The following is a 14,918-nucleotide window of genomic DNA, read 5'->3' on the forward strand; positions in this document are numbered from 1 at the left end:
TTGCCTTTAAATATGTTTAAAGGTATGAAAACATTAAAGTGTTAGGTTATAATTGCATAAATTGTCTATATTTAATTACTTTATTTACTGTCTTGGGGTTACATTTGCAAAAAATGCTAAAAACCAAATGCTCAAAAATCAAAAACCAAAATAGACCGAAAATGGAACAAATAAAAACGGAATGTGGGAAAAAATAAAAGCGATTTCATCCGTCTCTGTTTCCTCCCTGGATCTGTTTGGTAATTCTGACCCACATGATGTTTCTGAAAGCAGTTCTATCAGCATTCTGGGAGCTGATTGGTCCTTACAGCATCATTAGCTGCAATACTTGCTGTTGAATCTCAATATAATACTAGTCTACTAATCTTGATAATCGATTCAAATTTAAGCAAATTTTAGCTTATAGGGTTAATAAAAACTCTAATTGGCCCTGTATTGTATCATTAGTGATCATTGATTAAGATTTTAGTCACTGAAACAAAGAAAGTTCTTTGTTTATCTCAGATCACTTTATTGGTCTACTCCAACAAACCAATGACAATGTATTATCATTACTTCTACTGTGTGAAACTGACAAAATAATGATTCAAACAACAAAACTGAATAATGAAATATAATAAACTACATGTTTTATAGATCTTTTTTAGGTTTTTCATTCCCAGCATAGATGTACATGATAAAGGCCTTTATTATGTATATTTATGCCCACCAGTTACATGAGCCAGTCATCACGTATCGTCCTCTTTTCGTTTGAGATGCATTGCTGCCCCCTCCTGGCCAGGGTTGTACATAGCCGTAAACTTAACTAAACTAAAATAACCCTGACTCCTGACCTTTTTTCTTTGAGGTGTATACTACAGCCCTCTTTCGTCACCATATACAGGACTGTCTCAGAAAATTAGAATATTGTGAGTTCTTTATTTTCTGTAATGCAAAAATGTCATACATTCTGGATTCATTACAAATCAACTGAAATATTGCAAGCCTTTTATTATTTTAATATTGCTGATCATGGCTTACAGCTTAAGAAAACTCAAATATCCCTTCTCAAAAAATTAGAATATTCTGGGAATCTTAATCTTAAACTGTAAACCATAATCAGCAATATTAAAATAATAAAAGGCTTGCAATATTTCAGTTGATTTGTAATGAATCCAGAATGTACGACATTTTTGTTTTTTTAATTGCATTACAGAAAATAAAGAACTTTATCACAATATTCTAATTTTCTGAGACAGTCCTGTATTGACGAGGTGCTTGACGTAGAAGGAAGTGTACCTTTTGTTTACCATCACTGGACCTTAGAATAACCCGAGCTTGTTAATCACTTTCACTGTCAATTTCAGTCCACTTTACTGAGGAATGAGTGGGTACAATAATAAACTGTTTCAATAGCTTGTCTGAATTTGACATAAAGGGTCACTGTACTGTACTGTATATCTCAGGCAAGTTATTCAATTTTTCAAGGTTATCATTATCGCTAATATTTATTAATGCCACTGTAACTAAGGAAATGAACTTACTGGATGCTACAACCCCTGTCACCCCCTACATGACACTGTGGGAGCCCTCAGCAGCTCCTTCAGCCAAAGACTGCTCCACCCGCGCTGCAGGAAAGAACGCTACCGCAGGTCCTTCATCCCCACAGCCATCAGACTGTATAATAAGCAACTGTAGCCACCCGTGTGCAATAAACCTGTGTCTTTATAAGTGCAATAACCACTAAATACCTCACGTATTTTTGAAAATATTTGTAAATTTTTTGTAAATATTATCCATTTTTTTTGGTGTTTACTATTTTTTTTCTCTCTTGTACATAGTCTTTTTCTACTTTTTATATTGCTCTTTTTATTATTTAACTATTTATTGGTTATTTCTATTTTACCTTTTTTGTATAAAGCGTGTGTGTGTTTTGGCTGCTGCACAACTGAATTTCTCCTCTGGGAGATCAATAAAGTCTTCTATTCTATTCTAAAATTATTCCTGCGGCTAATCTTAATTGTCTTCAACATTGCTTCTGATAATGTAATGGACAAATGATCAATTTAAATACCAACTCCAGTGTTTACTACAGCTGTTTATGGAAAGATTTCAGTTTGAGAAATGTATGAGCAGAAGTATGGATCAATACTAGTGACTTTCTCTATAACTGATTACTGGAAAATCTCACACAAATCCTTTATCGTCATGACAGATGCAGTATGTTATGTCAATCATTAACAGACCACAAAGTCCTTTATATTAATATTTACTGTTTCCATGCTTCTGTAATATTTATTCTACATTGTGGAAGTTAAATAATTCAAGTTTTGATTCACAAATTGGAAGAATAGAAATAAAACAACTGATTTGGCAGTACTGGACTGAAGATAAAAATCATTACCCCATAACACTGAACAGGAAGAAGATAGAAGTAGGTACAGGTAGTGGATGAATTGATAGATAGAAGGATGTAAGACTATTGGACTAAATGGGAACTCGTGAAGTCTGAAACCTCCACATATAGATACGCACATATAAAAGTGTGATTTTTAAAAACATGACCATGGTCTGCTCACCCTGGAGAGAAACAAGTCACGTATGTTGTCAACCCATTTTATTATAAATACAGTTTTTTCAGTATTTGCATTCTTTTAACATTTAACAGTCAGCCTGAAAAATGAGTGTAAAAAAACAACAGGAAAAACAAGCCCTTAACGTCACCAGACGTTACAGCTGACAGTATAAAACATTTTATGAATGTTTTCATACACGTGATTGTGCTATTGCACATTCTAATCTCTTATTGCTTTTTTTAATTTGTGCAAATATGGAGGCTGTTTCTGTGGTCAGCAGTGCTTTTAGTTTCAACAATTTAATAGTAATTTGAAGCTTTGAAGTGAAATCAGAAATACATTTCCTGTAAGTAATTCCTCACAAGATACTTGGAATATCAATTAAATTATTCTCTACAAGGATGTGCAGCTCTGCAATAGAAACAGGTCTTCTTCAGGAGTGCATTAAAATGTTCTCCCAGATGTGTCGGTCAGGCTGAAATTTTGCCCTTGTGCACCACGATGTGATCATCCAGACATTTGTGATCGAGAGCCAGGTCCAGCTCAAGCCCAAATGTTTCTCCACTGAGGCCTCGGGGCAGCAGCAACGGGTCAAGACGAGTTCAGGCTGAGTGTCCGTGTGTCATCAGTCGGTAGTCTGCTAAAAGCAAGCATTTCTACTCTGCCTTGTCGGTGTCCATCTCCGTCAAGACCGAGAAGCACACCTTCTGAATCAGCACGCCGGCTTTAGCTGATGGAAAAAAAACACAACGGGAATGTTGAGTTCGCTGGCTGTTTTTGTTTTAAATTGAAATCAGTAGCAACAATCCTGAACACCAAGGAATTATAAGACTGTTACAAGTCTTCTGCGGTATGTCCTATCAATGAAGGGTTAAAATAATTCAGAGAACTGTCTGTATACATGGAAAAAGCTTAAAACTAGTAGAGAACGGATGTTATCATCAAGCCCTGAGACGCACTACACTGAAAACAGATGTTTGGAGCAGAAGACGCTTCACCAGCACAACACAGATCACTGCTGTATCTGCAAATAAAAAACATAGTGGATGACATCCACAAACGCTGCTGCCTTCTCTGGCTCTGATATCTATAAACTGCCCACTGCTCTGATGAATTTCTGAAAATCATGAATAATGTTATCAAAACAAAATGATAGATTTGTGTCTGTGTCGTGGATAGCTTTGGAGGAACATATCCTGCCCGCTGGATGACATCTGTTTCAAGGAAAATCAATGCCAAACCACATTAATGTACTGCAGCGAGTGTAGTGCTGCTAAATCAGCCTGCCTATAACCAAAAGCAGCCCCTTATTAAACATTTTTGGGTAATTATGAAAGAAGTTTGAGGAGGAAATGTTGAGCAAGTGCAGTTTTGTATCAAACAAAAAAAGATAAATAATTGAAATGTTATCTTTCTTCTCTTTTGAAACAAAAAAGGTTTAAATGATGTGCAAATCAATACTTTCTCTTTTACTTTGCATTTTACACAGTTTGTAATCAGGTTTGTGGCATGTGATTAAAACGACTGTTGTTTTTAACATAATACAATGCCCAGGGGGAGCCGTGCATCTGCCTCACCAATGTAGCTGCGCAGCCAGAGTGGTCTCTTGCTGGATGGAGTGTAGCAGCAGAGGAAGTAAACAGGAACTCCCGAAAGGGCGATGCCGATCCCAATCAGGGAGTTGATGGTGTCGCTGTAGAGAGGCACCACCACCAGGAAGACGGTGAGGAGGCAGAAAATGATGGGGTAGACCAGGCTGAGCTGTGAACGGCCGGGAGAAAGAAAAGCGTTGAGATCAAGGTCTTATTTATCAAATCAGTGAAGATCATGTTCAATTCTGCAACACCATGACTTAAAGACTTTTATGCCTTTTTGATGTTCTATGTTGCACACATTGATTGAATCTTGAACTAATGTTTTTTATAGTTTAAAGGAAGTACCTTTAGGGGTCTCTCTCTGTCCGGCTGCTTCCAGCGCAGATAAAGCTGCCCCAGAATAGACAGGCCAACAAAGAACCAGTAGCTGAAGCTGTAGTAGTTGATCAGCCTGAACACGTCCTCCACACACAGGTATATGAGAGCCATGAAACCCTGTAGGAAAAAGAGAAAGAAAAAACACCCTCAGCAAGACTAAGAAATGTGGGTAAAGGATCGTGGAAACATTGGCCATTTAGACGGGAGGAAGGAAACTGAAGCTTGACTGACGTTGAAGAGCAGTGCGGGGATAGGAGTGTAGCGGTAGACGTGGATCATGCACAGGAAGTCAGGCAGGTGGCCCTCCCTGGAGCCCACGAAGAACAGCCTTCAGAGACAGAAGAATAGAGTGGTGATAAAGGTTTGTGACGGTGAACGAGGTTTGTTAATGCAGGGATCGGGTACACAGTGCAGGCAGGTTTCCTCACCTGGAGGCTGCCACGATGGAGGCGTTGAGTCCTCCGAAGCACGAAAGAGCAACAGCAACGGGAATGGTCCAGTTCATCACTCCAAATACCTGATCTGCAAATGTCTACCGACAAATGACAAAGGGGTTTTTTTTTTTTTTTAAAAGCTGCACTTGACTGTTGTGCGGCTCCGTGAAAGGTGATTCAGATGAGCCAAACTTACCACAGCTACAGCATCACTGTCTAGGATTGAATTCATGGGGAGGATGGTGTAGTACGCCACGTTGGTCAGAATGTAGATGACCGTTACGATGGGCATGGAGATGGCAATGGCCAGAGGCAGATTCCTGCAGTTTGTAGAAACAAACAGGAGAGGGAGACAAAGGTGATAAGATGCACAGCTTGACAGTCGAGAGCTGAGTGAGGGAAGGATGGGGATCAGGGTGAGGTGCAGTTGCTTGTCACTTAATCTGCCTGGGAACTTTGGAGAGAGGCTTGTGACTCAATCACATGTGAAGTCTTGCTTCATCGGATGAGAGTTTGCCTTTGTGAATCAAAGCCAAAGCCTCCACACACACACTCTCTCTCTTTTTAAGTAAAGACAGCTTAAGACAAAATAGGGATATTTTTTTAAGCTCCACTTGAAGACTGTAAAGCATTCTTAGAAGAAGACAATGCAATACGCATGTGTGACATGCCAGCATGAAGCAACTATTGTAGCAACCTGAGATGATAATCGGTATGTGTTACATCAGGACATCAAGTCTGATTTGAGGAATTTTTCTTCAAGAGCATCAGTCTTCATAAAAAGGTGCTACTTTTCCGTCATTAGTGTCAGTGTGGGATCAGTTTAGGTCGCATTTTAAAACTGACCCACACTGCCAGTAAGTTAAAGATCTGGATGTTAAGAAGCTCAGGAGAAGTGGGTGCCACTTCTTTGGGGAGAAGATCATGGTAATCGGAGTGTATTAGTTGTGAGAGATGGAGCAGGCGTATTCTGCCACAGCAACCAAAATATGAGCTCTCATTTACCTGCTTTCCACGGTTATACATTTAAGTAGAAAGTGATGGATGAGCAAGGAATCCAAAGTTCACTTTCTGTGCAAGTCTCCAACACTCCTATCTCCTGTGCTGCTCACCTCTCAGGGTTTTTGATCTCCTCTGTGACAAAGTTGAGCGTGTCCCATCCAGAGTAGGAGAAAAGAGCAGAGTACAGAGCCAGAGCAAGGTGTCCTGGATCCTGAGAAGAGCCATCGAACAAGTCGTCAAAGTTCTGAGTGTGACCTGGAAAAAAACATCGGCATAATTATTAATGATATTATGATCTTAAAAAAGTTAATGTTCTTCCAAAGAGCCATTTAAGCAATCATTACACAGTCTTATCTAAGCCAAGAGTTAATTTTATCTATAAAAGCCTCTTTATTCATGTCCGCCGTCAGCATTTTTAGGGTTTGGACGGTAAGCACCTTGTCCGATCTTCACCAGGCCAGTGATGATCACGGCGATGAGCGCGAGGACTTTGGCGTAGGTGAAGAAGTCCTGGACCCTGGTGCCCCATTTCACGTAGGCACAGTTCACAAAGGTCAGCAAACCTGTGGACAGGCAACCAAATTCACATGCACCGTATTAGTCAGACGCAGACTCCCAGAAACAAATCCGTCAGCAGTCTCCACAGTGACTTTTGCTCTGTAAACTGACTGCGTGCCAGCATGTTTCCGTACGGCGGGTTTAAGGAAACGCTGATGCTGACTCCAGCAGACCGGACTGTCGTTTGTCAGCTGAGGAAACAGCTGAGTGCAGCACATGCAAGCTAACGCGCGCATAGAGACCAGGCACACAGGTACGGTGGTGGAAGCTTTGAAAGCTGGAGAGGGATATCCAGCTGCCACTGATCCCATGAGCATGGCGCTTGCAGCTGGGGAATTGCTCTCAAAATGCAAAAAATACCAGTAGCTGTTCTTTCCGCCAGCTATCTGCATAAAAAGTCTTATTTGGATTTTTTTTCTTCTTCCCCTTTGAGCAGAGTCACTGTGTTTGGAAAACATGTTATCATGCTTTTCCCTCCAGCTTATCTTTCTCTGGCTTCTTATCGACACATGATCCGCTCTAGTTCATAAAAGGTGAGACTGCAACAACGTCGCTCTTGTCCAGGTGCAACAATGAGTTTCCTGCTAATTTCACCATTCTCTAATCGTGATAAGACTTTTATGCCTCTTTTTCTCCTGACTTCACAAGTTTGACAAACACCGACGATGTGAATGCACCTGCAAATAAGCTGACTACACATAGTTTATCTGCATTAACAATGCTTGTCAGTTCACACTTGACCTCCACACTGGCCACATCTTGAAAGAAGAAAACAGGATCGTCACTGTTCCCCCTCCAACACTGACCACTGAAGACATTGAATCACAGCACTTTCGTCTTCCCGAGGTTCGGCAGCTACAGCATCATAACAGCTCTGATCCCAACAGGACATCAAACACAACAACACCTGGAAACTGAGATTTTGTCACACAGAGTTAAAGATGTGAATGGTTAGGAGAGTAAGAGGTGTTTAGAGGGTTCTGGCTGTCCGGTAGCGGAGACCAGATCGGTCCAGATGTGAGGCGGAATGGAGATTTTGAAAACCGATTAATTGTTCACAAACTATGAAGTCAGAAATGACTGAATTTTAGCTGCGAAACATGGCCCAAAAATATGAGACGCTGTGTCAGATGGACAAAAAAACTGAATCAAACCATTTTCTTATCTGATAAAAAAAAAAATACACAAAGATAGCTTCTGAAAAGATAAAAAGCCTTTTTCCTTCTTCTTTTTAATTATTCCCCAAAAACTAGATTAAAACTATCATCCTGGATTAGAAAATGAATAAATAAAATCTCTGATTAGATCTTCTAACAAGAAATATTTAACTTTCAAAAACAAAGTGATGCATTGCATCGATACAGAGACTGTCGTCTATTTTTAAAAATAATTACAAACTTAAAACCTATTCTATGTTTAGATCACTTACCGTCATCATTTGCTTGCAACAATGTTTTAGCTGGCATTTTTAAGAATTCCAGTAAACGCTGAGGTTTCAGAGAGCATTTTAAAATAAATCTCATGCCTGCATGGGTTAGTAAGCACCAGGTCGTTGACATCAGCGATCAGAGACCTCAAAGATGCTTTCACGAGTAAAGAGAGTGAGAGCTTTATCGTAATGTTTCTCAGGGTAAAACTGAAAAGAACAAATCCCAGTGTTTAAGTGAACACCCTGAAAACCAGAAGAAAATGGTAACAAACTTCACATCATTCTCATATAAAAACTGCAGCTTTTTATCTTTTTGGAGGAACTTAAACAATGACTCCATGAAAAACTGTTTCATTATAAATATATCATTGTAATCTCAAGTAACACTAAAAACCTTGACTTTGCAGCTGTAGCACAAACATGCTTGTACAGTGTGAGGGCTTAACTATTGCTTCATCGGCGGCACTTGTGACAGCGTCTGTAAAACACGTGTCTGCAGATAGCGGCCTGCCGGAGACACTTGCCGCACAAACTACTACTACTACTACTACTATTATTGTTTTAAGTACTACCGTTACTCCTACAACTACTACTTTTTTAAAGTTTGAAGGCTTTACAATAACACATTTTTTCAGCTTGTGTGTTCAGTCTTCGTGTGATGTTGCAGCCCAACAGGCCCGGTTGCAGCATTTTAGCAACCAATTTCTCCATGTTTTGTTTGTCTTAATATATATTTTTGTCATAGAGACCATTGATGAGAGGAAACGGGTTTGGTTCTATGATTTACTCAGTGCTGAGCTGTCAGAGAAGGTCAGACTGTCCTTGCAGGGAGGACTTTACCTCAGTTACGTATCAGCCCACTACTGAGCAATGCTTATCACCGCATGGCAATCGCAGGTATGTTTTTTAAAAGTGTGCTTTCCATTCAGGTTGGTGGGTGGATGAAAGAGTAGTACTGGTCGCGAAAAAGGACAGTATAATTGTGTCTTATCTTGAATCTCAGGGTTTATCTGTGAGGTATGGCTTTGATAAGCTCTCTGTGTGCACTTAGCTCGCTGTTTCTGCATCGCAGGACATGAGTGTTGGTATCTGTTGGTTCACACCTTGAACAGTTTGGTGGATTTCTTTTAAGTTTGATTTATACAGTTTGTCAAATCATTGTGACGTTGTCTGATTTAAGTTACGGCAACAACCGGGACAGAGAGGTTGCCTCTGTGTTGTTGAGGAGTTTTGTCACGGTTCCCAGATTAGAAAAATCGAAACCCTATTTCTAAATCTCGTCTCTCTCTGATTGAGCAAAGCGGCTTTTTCCCCTGACTCCTTCTAACCAACATTTTAGGGACGGATCACTTCCTCTTTCATCAAATGTCAGCAAGAATTTCGGCTGCCAACATGCTGACTGCAGCAATGGTGTGGCCACTTTTCACTTCTCCTGTCTCCAAAACTTGTCTCAAATGAAAAGTTGTGTTATTAATGGACACGTGTCACTCGTGCAGAGACTCTTCTCACATTTAAATCAATCTCCAGATGAATACTTACATATACAAGCAGCAGCAAGCAGCCTGTTGGCCACGTACGGAGCTATACAGGTGGGGAAGACCGGCTGCACCATGTAATTGGAGAATGTGATGGCTATGACGGCCTGGCTGGTGGGCTCGATGATCAGCAGGGACGTCCACAGGCGGATGAAGGCCAGGAAGCCTCCGAAGGCCTCCAAGATGTAGGCGTAGGACGCCCCGGATTTGGTGATGGTGGTCCCCAGCTCGGCGTAGCACAGTGCCCCGAACACGGAGAAGATCCCCCCGATGGTCCACACCACCAGGGACAGTCCGTAGGAGGCACTGTGGATGAGGACGCCCTTGGGGGACACGAAGATCCCCGAGCCAATCATGTTCCCCACAATGAGGCAGACGCCGTTCAGGAGCGAGATCTCTTTCTTCAGCTTCATGGAGCTATCGGAGTTCACAGACGGAGGGCCCCCATTGGTCTCCTCTTGTGTGGGAGCAGGGCTGTACGCTGCCATCGTTCAAGTTAGATTGTCTCTCGATTAATTAAAAAAGGGTTATAAGGGCGGGGGTTTCAGTCACAAGCGAAGACGTGCTTGCCTTGACGTGAAGGTGAAGGTTGAATGTTCTTTCCGCCAGCTATCTGCATTTATCTCCCGCCATCTGTGAAGCCAATACACAAGGTCATGTTAGCGACGCCGTTGCCGTGGAGACCGATTTCCTCAAAGCAGAGACGCAACAAATACTTTTGTTGCATCAATCCTGCCCTAAGGGAGTCAAACAAAAACTTATTGAAATGCCGCAGTTGCTAATGAATCAACAAACATGAAGAAAAGACATATTACAACACTTGTGTGGACACTGAGGGCAGTTTGGTGGATTGGAGAGCCATTAGGCCACACAGTAAATGGCCTTTTAAGGTTGAGTGTATTTACAGAGACACGGGGAGGGGAGCAAACATGCCTGAAAACACCAGCTCCTCATTAGTAGACATAAGCTGAGGAAGAAACACTGATGAAGACAGCGCCGCCCTCCCAGCCATCCGGACACGCACGCTTTGGGAGCGTCAGCATAGTGCCCAGTCACATGTTTTCCAAAGTTCATTACCTCAGCTCGTACGGATTTTAATGATGAGACAAACCCCTTAGATAACTTGAATAAGTTTGAATGATCACTGTGTAAACAGTTTCCGGCTTCTGAATTGCCTCAAAAGGTGATTAACTGTGACGAGAGTTTTGACTTAGAGGAAAAAAAACAAATCTGCAAACACTGTTTTTGTACCTTTTCACCAAGTAGGTGCCTATCTAACAGAAACAGACAGCGAGCAATCCAGTAGGAGAGAGCAGCACGTCAGTCTGAAGGAAAATCTGTGTCTGGAGACACCAAATTACGTCAGAGAAACAAATTTAGATGGAGGAAACGATGACGTAAAAACTGACCTACAGACGGCAAACACAAGACACTAAGTAAGTAACTAATTTGTCGAGACATGTGGGAGACCCCAGATCATGAAAACCGGTGAGATAACTCGACAAACGCCAGAGGCACATTCTTTCCTCTGGATTGGACAAGAAAATCAGGATGAAAATCAAACACAGGAAGGAGAGCTTGTGAGGAGAAGGTAGAAGGCAGAGAGGCTCGGATACCTTGAGGCGGCAGAAGATCGGCAGCACGTGTCTTCATGAAGGAAACACTGTAAAAAAGAGGAAAGTCGGCTGAATGCCTGCGCATGTGAAGCCTGCTGGAGACAGAGAGGTGAGGCTCTTACTGAAGGATGGGGCAAGGTCCAAAAAGCTGCTGATAAGTACTTCTTCCTGAGTTACTCAAAGATACATGCTGGAACCTAAAAATCCCTCTCTCCTCATCTTTAGATCATCAGTGTAATAATAACTCACTTTAAGGACAAAGTCAATCTCAAATAAACAAGCCCATCATAAAATATCATCATAAAGGTTCAGTCTCCTACATGAACACTGGAGGTGACGCTGAGCTGTGATGTTCTGGTAGTAGGAAGTGCACTTTTAATCAGTTATATGACCCGAAAACTGACTTGTTCTGGTGTTTTGGCACAAAACAAAAGAAGCCTTTTTATTATTTGACTTAGACAAAGCTAAAAAAGACAACTCGTCCCACGTGAAGTGACTGTAAAAGTTAATAAATGATAGGCTGAATCGAGGCTGCTGTAAACCGGTATCCTGTATCTTTGACTCACCTACTTAGTAAAATACCACCAGCTGTTCCAGCAGCTTCTCCTTTTCACTTCTGCTCCTCTCAGTTGTCAAAAATCACTGCGGTGGTCGTCACGCAGGTTAGAAATGTAAAGTTTTATTCCCAGAGCGGCTCTCCGGGCTGCAGTGACGTATCGCTGCGCGTCCTCTGGATTACAGTCAACAACGCGCCCCTCCTGCGTGTTCCCCTTCTGCCTTTTGTGCTGCTGTTTCCTCTTGTTTTGACTGTGCTCCGGGTTTCACCTCTGTCCATGCACTTGTGGCTTTTGACGTCTTCTTGATTCGTGACGTTTCCCCCACCGTGGGTCCTCTCGAGTTTCGGTTCGACTTACAGATGTTGCGGAATAATTCAATTATCGGACGCACCAATCAGGCGTTATCACCTGATGAGGAGTTCAGAGGGAAATGAATAAAAGCAAAGTTAAGCTAATTTACCATGTAAATAAAGCCTTTTGTTGGTCTTTTTTTTAAATAATGGTAGGAAGTGTTTTGAAGAGTGTGAATTGAGTTTAATCAAAAGTTTATGTGACATGAGTCTTCATTTATACATCTCTTTAAAGGCATTTTTAAGATATTTGCAATCATACATTTACATTAAGACGTATTATTTATATTGTTATATGTAGAATAAAATGGAAAATAAATTCAGTTCAAAATTGAAATGGAATCAGCTCATGCTCATTATTTTATTTGAGAAAAGTCATAATCGTATGTGTATATTATGTAAATGTTGATTCTTGTCTGGTTTGGTGACCCTGGCCCTTGGGCTTTGGCGCCTCCCTGTGAATTTGAAGGAAATTGAAGAAAAGGGCCTTTGCAAGACTGCATGTCTCTAGCTCTCCTTAAAGGGAACTATAAATAAAAAAATAACTTCTTAGTATTATTCCTCCCTGTTGTCCACTATTGGGCCACACTTGTGTACCTTTTGAAGTTGAAACTGATAAATTACCAAGAATAAAACTATTTTGGGCTGCTTTAAAGTATAATCATTGAGTCTTCCCATCATTATCTCCTTCAAACTTCATATCTTGCAGCATTTCCTTCTGTTCTGCAGCAGACAGCACACTCTAACACCATATACACCAATACTGCTTTTATACTTAATAGAGTGACATCATTTTTTTCATTTCAAAATGTAGGCTCTCCTGTAATAAGAGGGCAATGTTGCCTCACATGGAGCCAGCTCCCCCCAGCAGGGGTCTGTCAGTGTGGCTCATGTAAGCTTTGTGAGTTTGTAGGTGTGGGGTTTTTCTGGATACTCAAACAGTCCAAAAATATGCATGTTTGGCTTATTGACAGCTCTCAATTGATCCTAGGAGTGAGTGCAAGTGTGCATGGTACTTGTCTTTATACGGCCCTGAAACAGACTGCAGACCCGTCTACAGTGTAACCTGTAGACAGCTGGGATAGGCTGCAGCAGACCATCAGTACCATCAATGAATGAAAGTAAAGTGGTTGCAGATGATGCTTAGACGGATTTAATGTTCATGTTTTTACCTAAAGTCCAAAACACATCTTCAACTAATGAGTCGCACCATAAAAATCTCCAAATTACTTCATACGCTTCTCCATAAGCTTTTTAATCAACATTTTTAAAATAGTGTCCTACAGTTGTGATAGCCATACTTGATCATTTTCATATATTGTCTGAACATAAACACAAACATTTCATAAACCATTAAAAAAACATTTGTTTGAGATCTTCAGGACACAAAAAGGATTGTTTTTGCCTTCTATTTAGGCACTTTTGGAATATATGACTATAGGTCATCCCCTGTTAAACACATAGTAAAAAAAAAAAAATTCTCATTTAATTTATCTATAAAATCTTTACTAATTACAGTGAAACTGAAACATATATTTACTCATAGTAATAAGACAATGAATCTTTGTTTTAGTTTTTTATTATCATTTTAAGTGCAGCGGACAAAATGTCAAATTAAAAGAACACATACATTTTCATTCAACCTGATCAAACTTATGCGCTCAGAAGTTAGAAAACATTTGAACCCCAAAACTCCCAAATGAAAAATAAATTAACACTTTTGTAAGTGATCTAAGGATGTGTTTCTGTCTCGTTTAATTACTTTAATCACTGTGATTATAGGGGTCAGTTAACAATGCAGCGTAAACAGCGTCTTTGTATTACAAATGGTAGTTGATTCATCATCAACAGGAGGGTAAATCTACCAAAACAGTGTCCTTTAACACCTCAAAACACTTTTTCACTGAAACTGATTGATGTTCACTGGAAGTTAATCAATGTTTATTGATGAGCCATTGAAGGGATACGTGTAATCAAAGTCTGAAAACATTGCTATCACCCAACTGCTGGATTTGACATTTACTTCATCTACCGACTTTCTTCTGCCACCGAGAAATACTAAAATGACTTTTCTCCTGGTTTGGGTTTTGATTGAGACATGTCCCTTGTCACTCAAGAACACATGTGGACGGACTTCTCACACATGGCTCCTTTCACTTCTTTTGTCTTGCTCTCTGCTCGCAGCCATTCTTTCCCTTGGTTACTAGTCGTCATGGTTTCTGGAGCCCCTGTCGGGTGAAAACTGGAGGGGGGGGATTAGAGGCAGCCATTTTGGGGACAGCTGGACCAGGTTAGTCCCTGTTGCTCCCTGTCCCGCTTCCAGTCACTCTGGGGGGAAGTGGGGTGGCATTGTGTGAGGATTAGAGCTTCCTGTGTGTCAGCTCATTACATGGGGTGGGAAGTGGGGGAGTACTCGGGTGAGGGGGTGACGGGGTGAGGAGAGAGAGTGAGGGAGTTAAATGAAAGAGAAAATGAAAGAGACTGCGTTTGAAAGAGAGAGTGACACAGAAAGAGGGGAGGGACAGGAGGGGGGGGGCAGCCTCTACAGCTGCACCCTCGCTCTCATACAGGCTCTGATTATCCATTTCACACACACATACACAGAGCTGGGGAACTGAAACATATTAAAAGACATTGAGGGCATAAAAGACAGAATTAGGAGACAGCCAGCCCAGCTCCTCAGACAAAGGACTCCCCCTTCCCTTGCCCAAATCCAGACACACAGAGAACTGGAACAAACAAGAAAAAAGTGACCAAAAGCGTGCATACAGGCACACACAGAGTAGGAGTCATGCAAACAGAATGCTAAAACAGATAAATGAATTGACAAAAACACTGGCATACACCAAACCCAGACAAAAAAAAAAAAGAAGCCCACAAATGGACAACAAACATGTCTCCTCTTCACA

At 41.1% G+C, this 14,918-nt stretch overlaps 1 protein-coding gene across 1 annotated transcript; it reads right to left on the reverse strand.

Moving 5' to 3' along the window:
* Positions 1 to 2,581: 2,581 nt before the first annotated feature.
* slc7a7 (solute carrier family 7 member 7) lies at positions 2,582 to 11,942 on the reverse strand. Its single transcript, XM_061709786.1, has 11 exons — positions 11,669 to 11,942; positions 11,103 to 11,149; positions 9,491 to 10,119; positions 6,402 to 6,527; positions 6,075 to 6,219; positions 5,159 to 5,282; positions 4,957 to 5,060; positions 4,760 to 4,856; positions 4,496 to 4,645; positions 4,133 to 4,316; positions 2,582 to 3,285 (listed from the first exon to the last, which is right to left on the reverse strand). Exons 3-11 carry the CDS (start codon positions 9,972 to 9,974, stop codon positions 3,212 to 3,214), a joined length of 1,488 nt encoding a protein of 495 aa, XP_061565770.1. The 5' UTR covers positions 9,975 to 10,119; positions 11,103 to 11,149; positions 11,669 to 11,942; the 3' UTR covers positions 2,582 to 3,211.
* Positions 11,943 to 14,918: the final 2,976 nt, after the last annotated feature.

Source organism: Cololabis saira, chromosome 20 (genome assembly GCF_033807715.1).
Source record: "Cololabis saira isolate AMF1-May2022 chromosome 20, fColSai1.1, whole genome shotgun sequence".
Taxonomy (NCBI): domain Eukaryota; kingdom Metazoa; phylum Chordata; class Actinopteri; order Beloniformes; family Belonidae; genus Cololabis; species Cololabis saira.